This window comes from Loxodonta africana, chromosome 12 (genome assembly GCF_030014295.1).
Source record: "Loxodonta africana isolate mLoxAfr1 chromosome 12, mLoxAfr1.hap2, whole genome shotgun sequence".
Lineage (NCBI taxonomy): Eukaryota > Metazoa > Chordata > Mammalia > Proboscidea > Elephantidae > Loxodonta > Loxodonta africana.
In genome coordinates this window covers 53,910,828-53,935,318 of record NC_087353.1, presented here as the reverse complement: position 1 = coordinate 53,935,318, position 24,491 = coordinate 53,910,828, and the positions used below count along the sequence as shown (strand labels likewise).

Below are 24,491 nucleotides of genomic sequence, written 5' to 3'. Positions count from 1 at the left end.
GACATCATGCTTGGCAGAGTACAGGGTCAGCAGAAAAGAGGAAGACCCTCAGCGAGGTGGATTGACACTGGCTACAACAATGAGGTCAAGCATAACAACGATTGTAAGGATGGCGCAGGAATGGGCAGTGTTTCATTCTGTTGTGCATAGGGTTGCTATTAGTTGGAACCGACTCGATGGCACCTAACAACAACAACATGATATCCTACCACACTTGTCAGTTTCTTGCCCCGTGGTGGGTGGCGTGTTGCTGTGATACTGGAACTATGCCACTGGTATTTCAAACACCAGTAGGGTCTCCCACGGTGGGCAAGTTTCAACATCACTTTCAGACTATGACAATCTAGGAAGAAAGGCCTGGCAATCTATTTCAAGAAATCAGCCATTGAAAACCCTAAGGAGCACAGTTCTACTTTGACATGCATGGGGCACCATGAGTCGAGACTGACTCAATGACGTCTGGTTTTATTAATTTGAGATAAAACACACATGTTCTGTAAGAGGCTGGCCTGTCTGGCCTGCTTCTCCATTATCAAATGCTAACAGTTTTACTTGCACTTGCAATAAACGAAAAAATTCAAAACTCTCAAGATGCAGCTGATCATTTCAGCCACAGTGGACACAGACTCAGTATTTGGGCTCGGTACATGATGCCACCATGTTACCCCACATTCTTATGTTCCTAAAGGGGGTGAAACGTGACCCTACGTCAGTCTCTTCTTTTCACTGAAGTGGACGTTTTTCACATGCATTTCTTCTCCAGTATGGGGGGAGCGATCTGTTTCGGAAACAAGACCTGGGCTGCGATGGCATGTCTTTCAAGCTGGGTCAACAGCAAGGTAGTGTTGTTATCCTGCGTGGAGGGGTGGTCCTGCAGAGGGCGGGCTGGAGGCAGAGCTGGACTGGTCCCACCTGCAGTAACTCCACAGTCCTGCTTTCCCTTCTCCTGTCTGCCACAAGATCACTTCAATCTGCCTTCAACTGGGTTTACTCCAAGGTTATCCTCACTTTATCCGCACCCAAGCGGGGACAGTCCCTCACTCCCCTCTGAGATTCTGGATCCCAGGGTGGAAGATCCCAGGGTGGGAAGGAGAGGACCCCCCAGGCAGAGGGATTAGTTGGGGGAGGGAGCAGGATGCAGGGGTGCATGTGGGGAGGCAAAGCGCAGGAAAATGATAAAGTGCCGATGTCCCCCTCTGGTGGCCCTGATACATGCTCAGACTCTCAACTCTTCCAAACACATGTGACCCTTACTGCCATTCCGGGCCCACAGCCGGGTGAGCGTGCCCAGGGCCACCAACACCTCTGCTCCACCCTCACCTCCTGCCCTCATGCCCATGCCTCTGCCTGACACCGGTCACCCTCTCAGGCCACACTGGCCCCTGCAGCCCTCCCACGGACCACTGTGTCCTTATTATTCGAGTTTGTGTCCCACGACAAGACCAGCTCTTGAGGACAGGGATTTGGTCCTGGCATTGGTGCTGGACCTCAGGGCACGAGCCTGAGAGGTCAGCATGTGCCCTCCCTATTCCTGGCTCACATTGCACCCACCTTGCTGAGCCCTCTCCTTCTCCCCACATGACCCTGGGCGGGTGTACTCTCTCCAGGCTCCTCCTTGCTCCCCCTCCCCCCAAATAAGCACACAGATCATTTTTTGGCTAGAGTTTTTTTTTTTTTAATAGCTACCACTTGGAAACGAAAGGGAATCAATAGCTTAAGTGTGGTGGAATTATCAGATTTCCAGGCCCACGAATCTTCCCACCATGATTCGGGTTTGAAGGCCCTGCTGGGTGGTAACCAAGTGCAGCTGGAAGGCGGCTCATCTTCCCCCTGAAAGTCCTCATCCCGGCACCTGCCCTGGGAAGGAGAGCTGGCCCTGCACATCTGCCGACATCAAGGAAGAAGACGCACAAACGGGCAGGTCAGGGCCAAGAACATGTGTCCCATGCTGGAAGCACAGCACCAGATGCTAGGTCAGGCCCCATCGGAGGAGCAGACTGTCCATCTCACATGAGTTTACCGTCCTGCCCCGCCAGTAGCTGGGATGTGACCAACATGTGTGGTGGCATCATGCACACAGGAAGCCCACGGACTCAGTGCTGTGAAGGCACCCAGGAGGAACTGGCGCCACTCAGGATGCATGCATCCAGAGCAGGGAGAGGCTCAGGGTCCAGTCAGGAGTGGCTCCAGCAACGGCAGCCAGAGGGCAGACATAAGAGCAGGGGGTTGCAGGTTCAGCAGGAGAGGAGAGTAGGCACCTTGCCCTCAGCCTGCCTGGCCTCCTCAGCATCCCCATCAGCCTCACCTCCAGCTGCTTTGCCAATGTCACCACCCACAACAGAGACTTGCCCAAGCTGAGGGCCAATCCAATCACAGCGCTTGTTTCCTCACATTTACACAGTGCCTCCAAGGGCCAACCCACTGCAAGTCTGAGGATTCTAGGAACCACTTGGGAAGACGTAAAAATGGAAGCATCAGGTCCACTGGGAGGTCCATTCGAGCCCGGGATGTGGGTGGGGGTGTCAGGCCAAACCAGGGAAAGGCGGGAAAAGGTAGGGTATGCTCAGGCAGGGCCATCCCAGTGCAGCAGGGGATGGCCAGCCTTCATGGAAGGATCTGGACATGGGCAACAATGGCTCAGGAAGACCTCTGGCCTAAGGGCCTCCCTCACCCTGACCACACCCCAGATGTGCATGTGACCCTTAGGGTCCTGGCGAGGTGGGTTCTACCTCAATTTCAACAGGGGAGGGAAGAGAGTGTGGCTGACTGGGGCCTCCTGCCATGGTCACCCACCAGCCTCCTGGTGGAAAAGGGGAATGAGGAGGAAAGTCAATTCAGAGCCTCAGAACTTCATTTAAAGGGACCGTGTATGGAGCAGCTGGGGAGAAACACACAGCACCACTGCTGGCAGAACTGTCGGCGTTTTCTCGTATAAAACTACACTTACACTTCCCATATGACCCAGCCATCTACTCTCAGTATCTGCCCCAAACAATGAAAACCACGTGTTCACGAAACGACTTATACACAAATGTTGTCAGAAGCTTCTCATAATAGCCCTAACATGGAAACAGCCAGGCATCATCCCCAGGACAACAGGCCATCCATACCATGGAATGCTGCTCTCAGTAAAAAGGAATGAACCACTGATACATATGAACAAATGGGTGAATCACAAAGACATGACGCCGAGTGAAAGCAGCCAGACACCAGAGTACGCACTGGTGGTTTTATTCACATAAAGTCCAGGACAGACAAGACTCATCTGCAGTGGCAGAAATCTGCAAGGAAGCTGCCTGCAGGAGAGCTGACAGGAACTAGCATGGGGTGACAGCCAGACCAGCGATGCTCTTGACAGGTCTGCTTTGCAGGCATAGGGACCTGCCAGAACTCAGTGAATATGCACTTGAAACCCGTGCACGTCACTGTAGTGACCTTTTACTCAGATGGGACGGTGTGTGAGGAGCAAAGAAGTAGAGAGGAGAGAGATCATCTGGAAACCAGGCTGTTTCAGGGGCTTCAAGAAGGAGGGAAGCTGCTAAACTCAGCAAAAGCAGTTTGGAGGCATGAGAGTCGTTGGGTGACTTGGGGGCTGAGGTGGGCTGACTGACCTCCATTTCTGATGGCCATGATCCCTCTGTAGAAGTCTTCAAAGCTGATCACACCGAGCCCACCAGGATCCAAGTATTTAGTTAAGTCCTTCACCTGCAACTGCCAAATGAGAATTGTTATTGAAGAGCCTTTCCAAAATTAGGGGGTGTACTACATACTCGGCCTTCACACCACACAGAGAGGTGGACACTTGCGAGTAAGAACCAGAAAGCTAGCTAGCAGCCAGCAAACTCCATGACAGACAGCTCACCCAGAGGCCTGGGATGGGGAGGGAGGGGGGCATCCTGGGAAGATGCTGCCAGCAGCTCCCAGGTTTGCAAATCGTGATTCTCAAAAAGTCAATAGCCAAGCTGTAGTGGGAAGATCAGGATTGTTGACATTTAAGTATTATTCTAGTGAATGTTCAGGATATTTATGCTCAACATAAATTCACCCCACATCCAGACAGCCTTTCCCATCACTGCAGAATCCTTGGGAGAAAATTACTTAGGCAGATAGAGCCCTGATATCAGGAACAATAAGAAGTAAATAAGATAGTTCATACATGAATGTTACAGAGGATGGAATTCTTCAAAAAGAAGACAGGTTTATATTTCCAAGTATACATTGGATTTCATCAAAACTGAGAACTTTTGTGCATCAAAGGACTTTATCAACAAAGTGAAGAGATAATATACAGGCATGTCATCAGTAGTACAACCACACAAACAGGAACTATTCCAAGGGACTTTAAAACATAGGATATATCCTGAAGACAAAGAGAATTGCAAAAATACTCCCTTAAATGCATTTCAGCAATCATAATTTTGGTGGTCACGTTGGTACTGCTATCCTGAGACTGTTGAGTAAGTATTGTGGCTGAGACAAATGAGTGGTAAGTAATAATCTAACTTCATCATTTCAAGTGTTTGTGAGAACTGGGATTCTCAACATGGTTGAAGTGTGAGATAAAGATATAAGATTGGTGATAGCAGGCAAACACCTTAAAATGCTGAATTTGAATTCTGAGTATCACTGTGAACTCATAATGTAATCAAAACAAAGCTTTTCTGGCTCTGTCCACTTGCAGCAGCCTAATATCAACGAGCATCCCTCATGCCTAGACTGTGGTTTCAAAATTCCATCTCCCCTAAGAAGAAGGACCCATGGAGAAGAGGCAGGATACGTACAGGCGGAGCTTCAAGGGTCTTGTCCACCAAAGATGACTCAGGTCACATTAAAGACGCAGAGCCTCCATCAGCCAAAAGTGAGACAATATGAGCACCTGGTAAGAATAATGACTGCACACAACATGGTAAATGTAACTAAGTGTACACAACAGTTAAAATGGCAAGTTTTTTTGTTTTCTATTTTTGTAATTTTTATTGTGCTTTAAGTGGAAGTTTACAAACCAAGTCAGTCTCCCACACAAAAACTTATATACACCTTGCCACATACTCCCAATTACTCTCCCCGTAATGAGACAGCCCGCTATCTCCCTCCACTCTCTCTTTTCGTGTCCATTTCACCAACTTCTAACCCCCTCTACCCTCTCATCTCCCCTCCAGGCAGGGAGATGAAAAATGGCAAGTTTTTTGTTATGCATATTTTACCACAATAAAATTAAGAACCCCAACAGACTGAAACACATCTAACATGTTTAAACACATGAGGACATAATTAGTTAAACAGATTTACTGAAATATTTACAGAGACCACAAAGATAGAAGGGCAGGAGCGGGGAGTGGGTAGAGGCACAGATGTAGCAGATGGGCCATGAGCTGGTAGTTGTTGAGGCTAGGTGACAGGTACTTGAGGGGTCACTACACCAGTCTCTCTACTTTTGTATAGGTTTGAATTTTTCCATAATGCAAGCCCTACAAAGCTCTCTTTGAGAGAGGAGAGGGAGGAAAAGAGAGAGAAAGGGGAAAGGTGGGGGGAGGAAAGGGAGGGAGGAGACAGAATAGGAAAGAAAAGAATAGGACATTCAGCCAGGGAAAGAGCAGACCTTCACCCACAGTCAGGGAAGGGTTCACAGAGGAAGCCCTTGAGGGTGGGGAGTTGACACGTGGGGATATTCTGGGACAGAGACGCAGAGAAGGGAACTGCAAAGGCAGAGAAGTGTCAGAGCTGAGGCTGTGGCTGGCTGGGGTGGGGCAGGCTAGGCGGAGCCAAATCTTAAATTCCACTAACTCACAGTCAACAAACTTTCACCAGGCCTCCTGCGTGCCGCCTGCTGGCAGACGCTGGCAGAGGGAAGAGCAACCAGGAAGCCTGGTGGAGGGAACTGTCCAGGAGCAGTGCAGGCAGGGATGCTGGGAAGCCTCCATATGAGGTGTCTGCCCTGCTCACACATGGGAGCACTTCCCTTGTGCCTCATCTCACTGACTCCTGCACACTGGTGCTAAGGGGGAGCCCCCACTTACCAGCACACCCAGGAGGCATCACCGGACAGGACAAGAGCAGCAGGATGAGGTCAGGACGCCCAGAAAAAAAGAGAGGAGGCAAGAGTGCAGAGATGCAGCACAGGCCCCAGTGCCAGGACAAGGCAAGGACTCAGGGCAGAGGAGGCAGATGGAGGGCGACTGGGCAATTCATGGCAGGAAGATGGAGTCGGGCCCACGGAAGGTGTGCACTGACCATCCTGAATCCCGACTCTGAGGCCAGGCATCGGCAAGAAGATCCCCAGGGGCCTGCGGAGACAAAGGGTGCCAGGAGCTCAAAGCCCAGGGCCAGCCATGTGTACCCATAGACACTGCTAATGCCCAGAGATCGAGGAGATGGTCGTGGGGCTGGGAGCCCACCGTGAAGGGCAGCGCATGGGGAAGCAGAAACAGCAGCCAAAGCCACAGCTGTCCCTCCTTCAAGACCTCACACACAGACAGCCCAAAGGGGGGTGACCGCAAAGCCAGACTTGGCACGAGACAAGGCACCAAGATGTGGCGTCAGGAACAGTGGAGAGCCAGAGACACCCTGGTGTGAGCAATAAGGGGGCATCAGTGAGAGGAAGCCCATGTGGGGCCCAGGATGTACTCCAAAGACATGCTGTAATGGGTCCTCGCATGACCCCACCTGTCCACATGAACACAAAACCAGGTCCACACAGGACCAGTGCACACTGACCAAACCCAGCAGTGTGATCTCAAGCCAGAATCTGAGTCCCCCCACCTTCACATCCACGTGGAAAGGGTCAGCGCCTCGGCTGCTGGGCCCTGCCGCCAGCACAGTTCCGAGTGGAGTTCTTCATAAAATGCCACTCTCCCAAGCACCTCCGTCTGAAAGCCCATGATATCGATAGACTCTCAACCACATCTAGGGGTGGGGTTACCTAAATCAGAATCCGCACTGACCAATATGTCCTTAAATTCCTAAGAATTTCAGCACTGAAACTATTAACTGGACACAAAGTACCAAGTAGTTCATTCTGAAACATTAACCAAAGGCTTCTGAAACAAATCATTAGCTAGGAATAGGCCCTTTATGCTACCAGGTTACAACGAGAAGATGCCAAATGGTGCTGTTTCCTCAAGAATGAATCCAAGTACACATGTTTTAAAGTCCATTTTAAACCGATTTTCTTTGTAATTGGTTTAAACCAACTCCCCAACACTGACAACTGAAGGGACTCTAATCCTTCAAGCCCAGGGAACCCCATTCCGAGGCTTTTAGAAAAAACAGCGGGACTGAAAAAATCCAGCAGCGCCCAGGGACGTAAGAAAGCGCAGTGGAGGCAGTCTCCAACTGACTGGCACCACTGCGGTGCACATAGTTCACGCTGAAGCTGGGTAATGCATGGAGCTGGCTCCCAGCCACGTATTTAATATGAAAACGTGTTACCAGTGTGGAGACATAAATGCTAATTTGAAAGCGAACCCAAAACAAGTCCTTTGACCACAGGTCACTATAATCCCAGAAACACATGTTGGAAGTGTCACCGGGTGGTAAAGGACCCCCAGGGAGACCACCTCCACTTCCGCAGCTCTTTTCTACTATAATGCGTGAATTGTAACATTCTCAACAAAGCTCATTTTATCAGAAACCATGGTGATAATAAGCACAATGTTCCAGGAGCTGCCCTGCGCACATCACAAACCTCACACTAGATCTGGTGGTGGCAGTGGCTATGGGGGCAGGGGGTGGGGGAGTGTATGGGGCTGGGCAGGTGGAGGAGCCCACAGACAGACCCTTTCCAAATGCCACCCTCCCACCTGCAGCTTGCACTGACGCGGCCACACTTCTAAGATTAAACACACAAACGGGTTTTCCTTATTGTTGATGACGTGTCATCTCAGATGTCCCAAACTGCATAGGCCCTTGTGCCCCAACAACCAACCTCTGAAAGGATAGCTGCCTGGCACCCGGAGCTCTGCCACAGACACAGTGGGTCAGGCTGCTTTGCATCTGGAGGTGGCGGCTGGTTAGTGTCAACACACAGAGATGAGATCCAACATGCCTCACTTAGACTTCAGAGAACAAACACTGAGTTGTTCCAATAAAATTAGAAAAGATGAGATTCCATATAATTTGGGAGAGAGGAAGGATATGCATGTTCTGTTTCTTTACTGACTGGAAACAAGCTTGAAATATTTATATCGAGCTGTGCTTTTCAGTATTAATTTGAAGACTGGTTACTTCTGGGCAGCAAGGAAAAGTGTACAAAGAAGGCTCCAACCTCATCTATAATGTTTTATTTCCTAAAAAGAAAGCAAGCAAATATAGAAATACATTAATATCTATTAACTTTGAGGGATGCTGATGAGATAGTTGATGATATTAAGGAATCACTTTAATTATTTTTAAGATGTGATAACGGTATGTGATTACGTTTTTTAAAAAGAATGGATACGATGTCTGGGGTCTGCTTAAAAATACTGGTGGGGAGACAAGACTGGACTTAAAGTGATTGTTCTTTCAGCAGAATGATGGTGCAGGGGAGTTTGTTATACAATTGTATCTACTTTTGTATGTTTGGAAAATTTCATAATGGAAAGATTTTTTAAAGCACAGAATTATACTTCAATAAACAAAAAAGAGGGTACGTAGAGGACACAGAAAAGCAAAACCCTGGTTGTGGAAGTACACATTTTTTAGATTATTTGTACTTTTCTGGAGGATTATAAAGAATCTAAACTTACCTGTGTTACTAAGATGTCTCCATCCCCCTCACTTTTTTTTTTAAAGTGAACAATTCAGTGGAATTTAATACATTCACAATGTTGTGCAACCACCCCCTCTAGTTTTAAAACATTTTCGTCACCCCCAACAGAAAACCCCACATCTATTAAGCAGTCACTCCCCATCCTCTCAGCCCCTCAGTCCCTGGCAGCCACAATCTGTGTTCTCTCTCTATGATTTGTCTATTCTGGACATTTCATATAAATGGAATCATACACTATATGCAACCTTTTGTGTCTGGCTTCTTTCACTTAGCATAATGCTTTCCAGGTTTATTCACATTGTAGCATGTATCAATACTTTATTCCTTTATATGGCTAAATAATATTTCATTCCATAGTATAGTCTATGTTTTGTTTATCCATTTATCTGCTGATGAACACTTGAGTTGTTCCCACCTTTTGGTTATTGTGAATGATGTTGCAATGAGCACTGGTGTTCACACATCTGAGTCCTCGTTTTCAATTCTTTTGGGTATATACTTCAGAGTGGAAGTACTGGGTCATATGGTAGTTCTAAACCCTAAAATGCAGTGGTTAAGAGGTCAGGCTGCTAACCAAAAGGTCGGCAGTTTGACTCCACCAGCCACTCCTTGAAAACCCTACAGGGCACTTCTACTCTGTCCTATAGGGTCACTATGAGTTGGAACTGACTCGATGGACATGGGTTTAGTTCTTTTATTTTATTTTTTTAAACTGCTAATACCAGTTTATTTTAGTCTTCATTTCAGTGCAACTTCATTCAAATGTATTCTTATTATTTTAAAGTCCATATTATGTATATGAGAAATATATAACATATTCTGGACTTTCTTAAAGAAAACATGAACTATGTAGACAGAAAATCTATGAAACATTCAATTAAATTATAAATTCTCCCCCAAAATGAGATTAAACTAGGATCATGATATATTTTATGAATCAGTGAAACATATTTAACTGTTTCCATTATCTTCTTTTGATAACTAGTATTATAGACCTATGAAGTAAAGGCTTTGAAGCTACTTTCTCAAATAAAATCTTGATTAGCTCCATATTAGATCCTTTTACATTTTTTCACTCTTTGTAGTTTTTGGAATGATGTCTCGTCTCTTCCCTTAAAATTAACTACTCACATTTAACACTTCACATGGGGTCACCACAAGTCGGAATAGACTTGATTAGCAGCTAACAATGACAATAAACTTGTAAAATTCTATCTTCAAAAAAACTTCTTAAGTCACTTTTTTTTTTTAATGTTTATTCTGGTTTTAGAGAAAGTTTACAAATCAAGTCAGTCTCTCATACAAAAATTTACATACACCTTGCTATACGCTCCTAGTTGCTCTCCCCCTAATGAGACAGCACACTCCTTCTTTCCACTATTTTCATGTCCATTCGGCTAGCTTCTGATGCCCTCTGTCCTCTCATCTCCCATCCAGACAAGAGGAGCCCACATTGTCTCATGTGTCTACTTGATCGAAGAAGCTCATTCTCGGGCTAACAGGAGGTCTGAGGACCATGACTTCCAGGGTCCTTCTAGTCTCAGTCAGACCATTAAGTCTGGTCTTTTTAGGAGAATTTGAGGTCTACATCCCGCTGCTCTCCTGCTCGCTCAGAGGTTCTCTGTTGTGTTCCCTGTCAGGGCAGTCATCAGTTGTAGCTGGGCACCATCTAGTTCTTCTGGTCTCAGGCTGATGTAGTCTCTGGTTTATGTGGCCCTTTCTGTCACTTGAGCTCATAATTACCTTGTATCTTTGGTGTTCTTCATTCTCCTTTGCTCCAGGTAGGCTGGGACCAATTGATGCATCTTAGGTGGCCATGTGCTAGCATTTAAGACCCCAGACGCCACTCTCCAAAGTGGGATGCAGAATGTTTTCTTAATAAAAAAAAAAAAAAAAATAGATTATGCCAATTCACCTAGATGTCCCCTGAAACTGTGGCCCCAAATCTCTGCCTCTGCTATGCTGGCCTTCGAAGCATTCAGTTTATTCAGGAAACTTCTTTGCTTTTGGATTAGTCCAGTTGTGCTGGCCTCTCCTGTATTGTGTGTTGTTTTCTCCTTCACCTAAAATAGTTCTTGCCTACTATCTAGTTAGTGAATACCCCTCTCCCTCCCTCCCTCTCCACTCATAACCATCAAAGAATGTTTTTTTCTCTGTTTAAACTATTGCTCGAGTTCTTGTAATAGTGGTCTCATACAATACTTGTCCTTTTGCAACTAATTTCATTCAGCATAATGCCTTCCAGATTCCTCCATGTTATGAAATGTTTCACAAATTCATCATTGTTCTTTATAGATACGTAGTATTCCCTTGTGTGAATATACCATAATTTATTTATCCATTCATCCGTTGATGGGCATCTTGGTTGCTTCCATCTTTTTGCTATTGTAAACAGTGCTGTGATGAACATGGGTATGCAAATATCAGTTCGTGTAAAGGCTCTTATTTCTCAAGGATATATTCCAAGGAGTGGGATTGCTGGATTGTATGGTAGTTCTATTTCTAGCTTTTTAAGGAAGTGCCAAATCGATTTCCAAAGTGGCTATACCATTTTACGTTCCCACCAGCAGTGTGTAAGTGTTCAAGTTTCTCTACAACCTCTCCAACATTTATTATTTTGTGTTTCTTGGATTAATGCCAGCCTTTTGGAACGAGATGGAATCTCAGTGTAGTTTTGATTTGCATTTTTCTAACGGTTAATGATCGTGAGCATTTCCTCATGTATCTGTTGGCTACCTGAATGTCTTCTTTAGTGAAGAAGTGCCTGTTCATATCCTTTGCCCATTTTTTAACTGGGTTGTTTGGTTTTTTGTAGTTGAGTTTTTGCAGTATCATGTAGATTTTAGAGATCAGATGCTGATCTGAAATGTCATAGCTAAAAACTTTTTCCCAGTCTGTAGGCAATCTTTTTACTCTTTTGTTGAAGTCTTTGGATAAGCATAGGTGTTTGATTTTTAGGAGAATTATTTTTTTGATATGTTGTTGAATTCAATTGGCTGGAATTTTGTTAAGGATTTTTGCATCTAAGTTCATGAGGGATATAGGTCTGTAATTCTTTTTTTTTTTTTTTTTTGTGGTGTCTTTACCTGGTTTTGGTATCAGGGATATGCTGGCTTCATAGAATGAGTTTGGGCGTACTCTGTCCTTTTCTATGCTCTGAAATACTTTTAGTAGTAGTGGTATTAACTCTTCTCTGAAAGTCTGGTAGAACTCTGCAGTGAAGCCTTCTGGGCCAGGGCTTTTTTTTGTTGGGAGTTTTTAAATTAACATTTCACTCTCTTCTTTTGTTATGGGTCTATTTAGTTGTTCTACCTCTGTCTGTGTTAGCTTAGGTAGGTAGTGTGTTTCTAGAAATTCATCCATTTCTTCTACGTTTTCAAATTTGTTAAGGTATAATTTTTCATGATAACCTGATACGATTCTTTTAATTTCGGTTGGTTCTGTTGTGATACGCCCAATCTCATTTCTTATTTGTTTTTCTTTTGTTAGTTTGATCAATGCTTTATCAATTTTGTTAATTTTTTCAAAGAACCAGCTTTTGGTCTAGTTAATTCTTTCAATTTTCTGTTCTCTATTTCATTTAATTATGCTCTAATTTTTAGTATTTGCTTTCTTCTGGTGCCTGACGGTTTCTTTTGTTGCTCTCTTTCTATTTATTCAAGTTGTAGGGATAATTCTTTGATTCTGGCCCTTTCTTCTTTTTGTATACGTGCATTTATTGATATAAATTGACCTCTGAGCACTGCTTTCACCATGTCCCAAAGGTTCTGATAGGAAGTGTTTTCATTCTCATCGGATTCTATGAATTTCTTGATTCCATTCTTAATGTCTTGTATAACCCAGTCATTTTTGAGCAGGGTATTGTTCAGCTTCCAAGTGTTTGATTTCTTTTCCCTGCTCTTTCTGTTATTGATTTCCACTTTTATGGCCTTATGGTCAGAGTAGATGCGTTGTAATATTTCAAGGTTTTGGATTCTGTTAGGGCTTGCTTTATGACCTAATATGTGGTCTATTCTAGAGAATGTTCCATGTGCACTAGAAAAGAAAGTATACTTGGCTGCTGTTGGGTGGAGCGTTCTGTATATGTCTATGAGGCCAAGTTGGTTGATTGTGGCATTTAGATCTTCCGTGTCTTTATCGAGCATCTTTCTGGATGTTCTGTCCTTCATCAAAAATGGTATGTGGAAGCCTCCTACTATAATTGTGGAGCTGTCTCACTTTTCAATGCTGTTGGAGTTTGTTTTATGTATCTTGAAGCCCTGTCACTGGGTGCATAAATATTTAATATAGTTATATCCTCCTGGTATACTGTCCCTTTAATCATTATATAGTGTCCTTCCTTATCCTTGGTGGATTTTACTTTAAAGTCTATTTTGTCAGAAATTAATATTGTTTGATTTTTTTTTTCCCATCCTTTGAGTTCTAGTTTGTTTGTGTCTCTACATCTCAGGTGTGTCTCCTATAAGCAGCATATACACAGATCATGTTTTTTAATCCATTCTGCCTCTCTGTCTCTTTATTGGTGCATTTAGTCCATTTACATTCTGTATAATAATGGATAGGTATGAATTTAGTGCTGTCATTTTGATGTCTTTTTTTTTTGTGTGCTGTTGACAGTTTCTTTTTCCCGCTTAATTTTTTGTGTTGAGTATTTACATATTGTCTTTTCCTCTCATTCATTGTTGATTTTGTTTCTGCTGAGTCTCTTTTTTTCTTGTATTTTATTTTATTTTGGTAAGTAGGATTGTTAGTCTCCTTTGTGGTTACCTTAATATTTACCCCTATATTTCTAAGTTAAAACCTAACTTTTATTTCTTTATATTGCCTTGTCTTCCTCTCCATATGAAAGATCTATGACTACATTTCTTAGTCCCTCTTTATTGTTTTAATGTTGTCTTCTTTTACATTAGGACATCGCTGTTTCCCTGTTTTGAGCATTTTTATCTTGATTTATTTTTGTGATTTCCCTATCTGTGTTGACATCTGGTTGCTCTGGCCTGTGTTCTAGTCTTGAGTTGGTATCTGATATTATTGATTTTCTAACCAGACAATTTCCTTTAGTATTTCTTGTAGTTTTGGTTTGGTTTTTACAAATTCCCTAAACTTCTGTTTATCTGGAAATGTCCTAATTTTGCCTTCATATTTGAGAGACAGTTTTGCTGGATATATGATTCTTGGCTGGCAATTTTTTTCCTTCATTGCTTTATTTAAGTCATCCCATTGCCTCCTTCCCTGCATGGTTTCTGCCGAGTAGTCTAAGCTTATTCTTATTGACTCTCCTTTGTAGGTGACTTTTTGTTTATCCCTAGCTGCTCTTAAAATTCTCTCTTTATCTTTGGTTTTGGCAAGTTTGATTATAATATGTCTTGGTGACTTTCTTTTAAAATCTACCTTATGTGCAGTTCGATGAGCATCTTGGATAGATATCGTCTCATCTTTCACGATATCAGGGTAGTTTTCTGCCAACAAATCTTCAACAATTTTGTCTGTATTTTCTGTTAACCCTCCCTGTTCTGGTACCCCGATCACTCATAGGTTATTTCTCTTGATAGAGTTCCACATGATTCTTAGGGTTTCTTCACTCTTTTAATTCTTTTATCTGAATTTTTCTTCAAATATATTGGTGCCAAGTGTTTTATCTTCAATCTCACTAATTCTAATCCTCTGACTTTCTATTGAGTCATCCAATTCTGTAATTTTATTGTCAATCTTCTGAATTTCTGATTGCTGTCTCTCTATGGAGTCTTGCAGGTTATTAAATTTTTCATTATGTTCTTAAATAATCTTTTCAATTTCTTCAACTGCTTTATCTGTGTGTTCCTAGGCTTGTTCTGCCTGATCTCCTTCCTGATCTTGTTCCAGATGTCTTTAAGAATTCTGTATATTAATCTTGTATTCTGCATCTGATAATTCCAGGAAGACACCTTCTTCCAGAAGATCCCTTGATTCTTTGAGAGCTTGCTGAAGCGATCACAGCCTGCTTCTTTATGTGATTTAATATTGACTGTTGTCTCCAAGCCATCTATAAGTTACCGTATTAGTTTATTTCATGCTTGCTTACTGTATCTTAGCTTCTTGCTTTGTTTTGTTTTGATATGCCTGAATAGGTTGAGTGAGCTAGCTTGACTATTTTTGCCTTTGAAGCTCTAACGTCCTGTCACCAGATGGCTAGGGCTGTTATCAGGTATATGAGCCTAGGAGCCCATTCACTTTTCTTGTATGGATTCAGCTCAGGTGTCCAGGTAGTTGGTCATCAAGTGTGTGGTACAGGTTCTGTTCTACAGTCTTAGAGGGGCACGGGTGATTGGTGTAGGTATAGGTATCTGGTAGCAGCAGGGAGGTCACACTCTGAACAAGGCAGGGGGCTGACAACCATCCCCCAAGTGTCTGTAAGGAAAGCATGTCCCTGTTCCCTAAAGTGCACAGGTGGGTGGGTTCTGCAGACGGACCATGGGCACCCAGTGCTTTTGGTTGTAGGGACCAGGAGGTACCAGTTATCCTTGGACCCCTGTCGCAGGTGGCTGGGTGATGTGGGTGGAGCCACTCACTAGTCCTTAGGCCCCAGATGTGGGTAGGTGAGGACCCTGTTTAATAGGCAAAGTGGTGTCAATCATCAAACACCCACGTCTCCACCGCACAGCTAAAACAGTTGTAGTCTGCCAACAAGGGCCTATTCTCCTGAAATCAGCCCACACAGGTCCATACAAGGGGGAAAGGTATTGAAAGCCCATAGACTCTTTATGCCTGGACAGGAGCTGCTTCTGTCCTGAGCTCCCCAGGTTAGTGGAGCTGGCAGATTATCTTTTCCCTCAGTTGTGAATTCATTCCTTCTCCAAGGCCTGGAGAATGGCTCAGGGCGCTCAGCATGGCCTATCTCAGGCCCAGGGAAATTGACAGCCACTGAAACCAGCTTGGGGGCTAGGGATGCAGTAAAATATATGCAAGTACTTAGCTTTTGCTGAAAGTGCCATTCTTCTCTGGTTCCGGAGCTTTGAGTAGGCTGTACAGCTGGCCGTTTCTCCCTGTGGAAACTGCGGCCAAACAGTACCACTAGCCCCACCTGAAGGTTCCCGGCGATTCAGGTCCAGCAACTCCTCTCCGCTTCTGAACTGTCTCTCCCTCCCCCTGCCACTCAGTCCGTTTTCTAACTTTGCCTTTGATGTTCAGGGCTCCTAGCCTGTCAGAAACATAATCATTTCACTTGTTTTTTCAGGTCTTTGTTGTAAGAGGGATCACAGATGTGTCTGACTACTCCATTATCTTGGCTCCACCTCTCCCCCTCACTTTTTTAATAACTTCTCAGCAGAATAAAAACTCCATCACAATGTGGAAACAATGCTTGAGGTAGCACAAAAACCTGCTTCAAATTCAGGCAACAGCAGAAAAAGTAGATGGAACATTCCAATTTTCCTCCTTTAGAGTAATTATTCCGATTTTAAGAGGCCCCAGCTAGAGACAGAACCACCAGCCCCAGTTTTGCTTCAACTTGGACCCAACTCTGAGGCCCCTGCCATTTCCTCTACAGGGACTGACATGGTGACAGAGTTCATAGAACCAACATTGTTTTTAAGCAGAAAAAGGAAAACCTATACTGATTTTCCATGGGGTCTTTTTTGGGGGGGAAGGGAAGAGGTGCAATTCAAAACTTTCAGAACTGTTTCAGTCTTTAAAGCAATATGTCTCACAGGAATCTTATTGGTCACACAGGAATTATAAGGATGTCAGATTTAATGACTTACAAAATCTAAATAAGACAGCCTGGTTAAGAATTTATATATGTAATAAAATATGCAAATTACAATTTAGCAAGCAGAAGACAGTGAGGTAAGTATTGATTCAAACAGTGCTGAATGCAGCAATTTTGCTGCCCCCTCCATTACAGAAATAACTTTCACTGACAGATATGGGCAATTCGCAAACAATAAACTGTTAGTACATTTTGACTTGCTACAGGCACAGTCTAAAGGGACAGAATTCTGAGCTTTCTGTGACATTCCGGTGAAGACAGTAGCTTGAAATTCCACATAAGTAGCAAGAATCATAGAGTCATGTATTCTAGTTTGAACTTTGAACTTTGTAATTCATGGAATTAATATACACAACTGAGTGGGGGCTGCTGGCTGGTTCACTTTAGGACTCAAACTAAAAACAGAACTGAAGTATTCTTAGACATGTTAAACTGTTTAATAAAATATTTTAATCATTCAGCTGCTAACCCAGAGTTGGACGGTTCAAATCCACCCACCAGCTCTCCGGGAAAAAGACCTGGCAATCTGCTCCTATGAAGATTACAGCCTAGGAAACCCTATGGAGCAGTTCTACTCCATCACATGGGGTGGCTATAAGTCAAAAATCAACTCAACAGTACGTAACAACAACACGCTCAACAATTTATGCATAAAGACCTGATTCGGAGATTCCTTTAGATGATCATTATTGTTGTCAGGTGCTATCCAGTCAGTTATGACTCAAAGCAACCTTATGTACAACAGAATTAAACACTGCCTGGTCCTCCACCATCCTCAGAATCATTGCTCTGTTTGAGCCCATTATTGCAGCCATTGTGTCAATCCATCTCGTTGAGAGTCTTTCTCTTTTTCGCTGACCCTCTACTTTATCAAGCATGATGTCCTTCTCCAGGGACTGGTCCCTCCTGATAACATGTCCAAAGTGCATGAGACAAGTCTCGCCATCCTCACTTCTAAGGAGCACTGTGGCTGTACTTCTTCCAAGACAGACTTGTTCGTTCTTCTGGCAGTCCACAGTATATTCAATATTCTTCGTCAATACCATGATTCAAAGGCACCAATTCTCCTTCTGTCTTCCTTATTCATCGTCCAGTTTTTGCATGCATATGAGGCCACTGAAAATAGCATGGCTTGGGTCAGGCACAACTTAGTCCTCAAAGTGACACCTTCGCTTTCAACACTTTAAAAAGGTCTTTTCCAGCAGATTTGCCCAGTGCAATACATTGTTTGATTTCTTGACTGTTGTGTCCATGGGCATTGATGATGGATCCAAGTAAAATGAAATCCTTGACAACTTCAATCTTTTCTCTATCATGATGTTGCTATTGGTCCAGTTGTGAGGATTTTTGTTTTATGTTGAGGTATAATCCATACTGAAGGCTGTGGTCTTTGATCTTCAGCAGTAAGTGCTTTGAATCCTCTTCACTTTCAGCAAGCAAGGTTATGTCATCTGCATAACGCAGGTTGTTAATGAGTCTTCCTCAAATCCTGATGCCACGTTCTTCATATAGTCCAGCTTCTAGTATTATTTGCTCAGCATACAGATTTAACAGGTATGGTGAAAGGATACAACCCGGATGCACAACTTTCCTGATTTTAAACCATGCTCTGTCCCCTTGTTCTGTTGGAATGACTGCCTTTCGGTCTATGTACAGGTTCCACATGAGCACAGTTAAATGTTCTGGAATTCCCATTCTTTGCAATGTTATTCATAATTTGTTATGATCCACATAGTCGAATGCCTTTGCTTAGTTAAAAAACACAGGTAATCACTTTCTGGTATTCTCTGCTTTCAGCCAATATTCATCTGACATCAGCAATGGTATCCCTTATTCCATATCCTCTTCTGAATCCGACTTGAATTTCTGGTAGTTCCCTGTCAGTGTACTGCTACAACCATTTTTTAATTAACTCCAGCAAAGTTTTACTGGCATATGACATTAATGATGGAGCCCTAGTGTTGCAGTGGTTAAGAGCTCAGGCTGCTAACCAAAAGGTCAGCAGTTTGAATCCACCAGCTGCTCCTTAGAAACCCTACAGGCCAGTTCTACCCTGTTCTATACTGTCACTATGTTTTGGTTTGTTTTTTTAAACTAATGATATTGCTAAAAAATTTTTACATTCTGTTATATCACCTTTCTTTGGAATGGGTACAAATATGGATCTTTTCCAGTAAGTTGGCCAGTCTAACCTATATATATATATCTACACACACACACACATATATATTTGTATATATATACTCTCTCTATATATATACACCTGAAAAAATGTTCCTAATCTAGATGATCAGAAACATTTATTTCATAAGAACCACAGCTGGCTCTGTGAACACAAAGCAAAGGCCTGCTGGTCAGAGCCCTAAACATTGCTGGAGCACTCACTCCTACTGGGGGAATGTCATTACAGTAAATCGAATATACATTTTTTTGGCAACTTAAAAGGCAAAGTCTGCTTATTTCTGGACACAATTTGAAAATAGACAGGAAGGCTAACTAACCCAAGTTTTCCTTACTGACTGCGCATTTGGAGCTCTCGGTTTTTCTGCCTAAAACACAAAATCGCTTCCTAAACCACCAAGGTGGGGACACGCTATCCCGATTACCTGTGACGGGGAGCTGATTAACCTTCTCTGGAGGAGGGCTTAGAAATTTCTAGAATAAAAGCACTGTGCTGGCCTTACATGGAAAAGCTCATTCCAAAGATCCCTGGCCCATGCCATACTCAGGGAGCCATGTCCATCCTTCAGAAGCAGGTGTTGGAGCATCCCTAGCAGAGTGCACTTGCCCACCGGAAGGGGCTTGCATGGCACTCAGCTAGAAAAGCCTAAGTCACAGAGATGACCTGCTCTTCTCAATGCAGACGGGTCAGGAAGTGGGTCTGTGCAGCAGAGGATGCGGCTTCTGTCCCAGTCTGTCTGCCATAACTGGGACAGTGATAGATCACTGCTCCCCACTAGGTCCCATACCCCCGCTGTGTCTGAAGATCCTGTCATTGATGTGGGGCAGGGCAGTGGGCACGGGAAGAGGGCACAGTTCTAGGGAGGGGGCACCTCAGGCACATCCTCCCATGGGCCCTTCTTCAAGGGGCTAATGGAGATGTCCCACTCAGGCTGCCCTGTGGAATGTCAACCAACTGGGACATGCTTTGAAGTAAAAGATGACCCACTCACAGAACTCCATTTTGGGCTGTCTTTAAGGGTACTGGCAGTATTCTCTGACCTAAAGATGCCCCTCGACTCCTGGGTCAAACCTCGTCCCCTAAGCGTAAGTCAAAGGGAAAATAAAAAGCAACCCTAAGAGTTACCAAATAGAGGTGCAGCAAGGCGAATAACTGGAGGGAGCCCCGCCCCATCTCACCCCAACCTGTACTGAGGATTCCTGCTGCCTGCTCACCAGTGGTTTCATTTCCTAGTTAGTCCATGTTTCAAACGAATATGCTACTGCTGCTAGTTCCTGGCTTTCCGAATTACATGTTGCATTTTGCCTCCTACCGCAAGAGATGAGAATTAGCTCCTCTACCCCCTGGGTTGGGTTAAATCTTCTGCAGCACTTAATTTACACCATTGATGATGTAAACATTTTTCATTGCTGATCCATGATTAAACTACAACATTATACACAATTTTTCCCTATACTTAGCCATTCCCTTGCTTTTTCATTGCCTTAACTTTTCACACACCTATTGCAATCTTTGGAAACCCGGGTGGCATATTGGTTAAGAGGCTGGCTGCTAACCAAAAGGTCGGCAGTTCGAACCCACCAGGCACTCCTTGGAAACCCTATAGGGCAGTTCTAATCTGTTCTATAGGGTGGCCACGAGTTAGAATCGACTCAACGGCAATGGGTTTGGTTTTGGTATTGCTATATTTAACTTGTCTGTCCACAGAATTGTAGAACCCCTCAAGTCCATTTCCCACACAAATTCTGCAAGTGCTTCCCTGCAATGCTCGGGGCCTTGTCTGCCCTAACCCTGCCCCTGCAAGCCTGTCCCTGGGGTCTCCCCTGCCTATCCTCTGCCTCCCTCTGGCTGGGAGCCTGGGAAGTGACCCTGTGTCTTCCTCTCTCTTTTTGGAGGAGCCTCTGAAAGCTTACTACGAAAGGAGCACTCTTGTTTGGAATGCCTTTGGGTTGGAAATCAGCGCCCATCCTCTCCGGTTCCCCTGTGCTGTGGAGGAGCCTGATACTGTTCCCTTCCAATGCCTGTGTGTGCACCTGCTTCTAACCTCCGGAGGCTGTTGGGAACTGCCTCTAAGATGCCACATGATGTGCGTGGTGGGGAATCTCTCCCACTCGCTGTCCACAGCATGTGAACATCTCTTCAACCTGGAGATGCAGCTCTTCCCGTCTTCAGAAAGCATCCTGCATAACCTCTCGGAGAGTGTCTTCCTGCACTGCCTCTGTTCTTCCCTCTGTCAGGCCCATGGTTAATCACATCCTTTTCTCTCATTTCTATCTGCCCACCCCTCCGCCTCTTTAAGAGCTCTGCAGGATATGGTCTTGACTCCATCTTCCAACCCACCAACTGACTGCTCTCATTTCGTTTTTAATTTCCAAGGATCCCTTCTTGTTCTCTGACTATGATCTCTTCTTCAATCTTGCTGAGAATACAAAGATTTATTTTCCATCTTTTCTTCTGCTCCTCCTGCTGACTGTTCCCTTAAAGTACCTTCTTTTGCTTTTCTTTTTTGTCTCCTTCTTGTTGGAAGACTTCCTCAAATATCTGAGGAGTTGTCCCTCTGCATTTTAAAGTGGCTGGGCTGGTTACCTGTTGATCCCACTGTAGGTTAGCTGGCAGTGACCTGGCTTCTGCATTGTCAGGATATGTCAGGATAGGACGCTGTGGCAGGAAGAATTCTAAGGGGCTCCAGGTGCCCTCCCTTGAGTGTGGATGGGGCTGTGAATGTGACGTAAGACTCTGTTGTGGCAGACGGCTTGTTGTGTGGAGAGGGCTTCCAGGAGTGAAAGCTGCACCCAGCAATCAGCCAGCAAGGAAGTGGAGACCTCAGTCCTACACTCGCCAGGACCTGAACTCTGCCAACCACCTGACCGAGCCCTGCTTGGTGCACACTGTGAGTGCAGCCTCATCAGACCCTGAGCAGAGCGAGCGCTGGCCACTCCGTGCCTGGACTGCTGACCTGAAGAAACTGAGAGGTAACAAACAGGTGTTGCTTTAAGTCTGAGTTTGTGCAATTTATCACGTGCAGTGCCAGAAAACAAGTCTCATTTTCTCAGGGCCGTTCAGCTCATCCAGAGGAGACTCCCCCCATGGTGTTCTGAGTGCTAGGCAGTAGATGACACATCAGGGTACTCAGTCTGCTACCTATAGGGTGGCCATGAGTTAGAATCGACTCAACGGCAATGGGTTTGGTTTTGGTATTGCTATATTTAACTTGTCTGTCCACAGAATTGTAGAACCCCTCAAGTCCATTTTCCACACAAATTCTGCAAGTGCTTCCCTGCAATGCTCGGGGCCTTGGATGCAGACTCTCCCTGCCTTGTCTGCCCTGCCCCTACAAGTCTGTCCCTGGGGTCTCCCCTGCCTATCCTCTGCCTCCCTCTGGCTGGGAGCCTGGGAAGTGACCCTGTGTCTTCCTCTCTCTTTTTGGAGGAGCCTCTGAAAGCTTACTAAGAAAGGAGCACTCTTGTTTGGAATGCCTTTGGGTTGGACATCAGCGCCCATCCTCTCCGGTTCCCCTGTGCTGTGGAGGAGCCTGATACTGTTCCCTTCCAATGCCTGTGTGTGCACCTGCTTCTAACCTCCGGAGGCTGTTGGGAACCGCCTCTAAGATGCCACATGATGTGCGTGGTGGGGCATCTCTCCCCTGTTCTCCTAACCTCTGTTCTGCCTGGTGTCCTGAGTATGAATCCTCTTCACTTCCACTTCTATTCTCAAGAGGTCTAGGAGGGGGCTCACCCCACTCTCTGAAGTGGAACCAGCTCCCCACACGGGCTCCCCCAGGCTGCCCCTCCTGCCCTGGTTCCCTGAGGCCCCTGGTGTTCACTGTCTATATGGCCACATCACTTTTCCACACCCTGGACATCTGCATTCATGTGTCCCAGCCCCTGCCCATTCGTTTGCCTCTTCTCTGAGCAGAGGGAGAGCCGAGTGTACAGCCCTGCTGGTTCTGGGCTGAGTGGTACCAGCAGAGTCTTTGGAAAGGTGCAGGCCCCAGGGCATATGCACAGTCTATGAACATGTGCCCACTCACCTTAGTAAAAAGCAAGCATCATTCTGGCTCTGGCAGCCTGTTCTGAATGGGGATTTTCTGATTTGCTTTGTTTTAAATGTAGATGGAAAAGCAGCTTTAAGTGCCATTCCTACATCATGAAGTGTTGATAATATCAAAACCTTAAAATCAAAAAGTTTATTAACATGCCTGGGGTCTTAAAAGGAGCTCTGGTAGCAAAGTGGTTAAGGGCTCTGCTGCTAACCAAAGTGGGCAGTTCAAATCTACCAGCCACTCCTTGAAAATCCTATGGAGCAGTTCTCCTCAGTCCTATAGAGTGGCTATTAGTTGGAATCGACTCATCAGCAACGGGTTTAGTTTTGGTGGAGGTCTTAAAAGCTTGCAAGTGGCCATGCAAGACACAACAATTGGTTCCTACTCACCTGGAGCAACGGAGAAAAAAGGAGCCTCAGGAATAGGAGGAGGAAATGGAATGTGTGACTAATTGCCTCTATGAACAACTGTGTGACCAGAAAAACTGGATGGTGCCTGGTACTACCACTACTGAATATTTTGATCGAAGGTTCCACAGAAGAATCTTGATGAAAAGGGGAAAAATACAGAACAGAATTTCAAATTCTCATGGTGTCTAGACTTTCTGGAGCCACGGAGGGTGGATGAATCCCTGAAACTATTGCCCTGAGATAATCTTTAAACCCTAAACCAAAAATACCCTCTGAAGTTATCTTAAAACCAAATAATAGTTCAGCTTAACTAGTAAAAAAGGTCTGCCTTGAGCATTATGCTCTTTTAAGAACTACCTATATGGAATCAAACTGACAACAGCAACTTGAAAGATTAGATAGAAACCTTATGTGGCAGTGAGTTTATGTTAACGAGGGAAAAACAACTCAGAAACGGAAGATGAGAACAGTTGCACAACTCAAAGAACGTAATCAGTGTCACTAAACTGCACGTGCAGAAACTGCTGAATTGGTTTATGTTTTACTGTGTATATTCTCAACAACAAAATAAATAAAATTAGGGGAAAAAAGTTTATTAACGATGTTAATAAGACTGACGTTTCATACTGACAACACTCTAGACAAGCAAAAAATGTTTGTGCAAAAACGCTACTTATGTCCTCCAAAATCTTCAGGAACATATCTGATCTGTACAATTATTTAACAGGTAAGGAGTCCCTCAGTGGGGCAAACAGTTAAGCACTTGACTACTAGTCAAAAGGTTGGTGGTTTGAACCCATCCAGAGGTACCTGAGAAGACAGACCTGGCAATCTGCTTCCAAAAGGTCACAACCTTGAAAACCCTATGGAGCAGTTCTACTCTGCACACAGGGTTGCCATGGGTAGGGACTGACTCACTGGCAACTAACAACAACAAGGTAGAAAAAATAAATGAGTATCGAATACAGATATTCCCACACAAAACACCATTTCTATCAAAAATTGCATACAATTTTTAGCCACTTAAGCATCACTGAAAGTGACTGTCCTTCGGGGCGGGGGAGCCAACACCTGTGTAGTTAGTTTACTATTACACAATACCTTTGCGATTTAAATTTAAAATTTAACAGTTTGTTTGTTTTAGAGTGGATAATAGTTAGGACCCACTCTGAGAGAACTAAACAATTCTACAAGCTCTAAAATACTTACTTACCCTTAAACCCTAGAGTCTCAGACCACCACTGCTGCAGAACTGGCCTAATGTTTACAACTGCCATAGTTTTTTTTTTTTTTAAATCGAGATTATTCAACAGCGGAAAAAACATCTAATTCAGCACAAATGAAAATTCTTCACTCTCATT

General features: G+C 44.4%; 1 protein-coding gene across 10 annotated transcripts in view; it reads right to left on the bottom strand.

The window, feature by feature from the left end:
- The window catches only part of RAB11FIP3 (RAB11 family interacting protein 3), an 84,092-nt gene that overhangs the window by 41,524 nt on the left and 18,077 nt on the right, over positions 1-24,491 (bottom strand). For 5 of the 10 annotated variants that reach the window (XM_064295264.1, XM_064295266.1, XM_064295267.1 and 2 more), the window contains exon 2: positions 3,612-3,711. In XM_064295264.1, the coding sequence (XP_064151334.1) occupies positions 3,612-3,711 (100 nt within the window). Of the gene's footprint in view, positions 1-3,611; positions 3,712-4,781; positions 4,893-24,491 lie in introns of those variants that run through there. The other 5 variants (XM_064295265.1, XM_064295270.1, XM_064295271.1 and 2 more) reach the window with 3 other exon arrangements.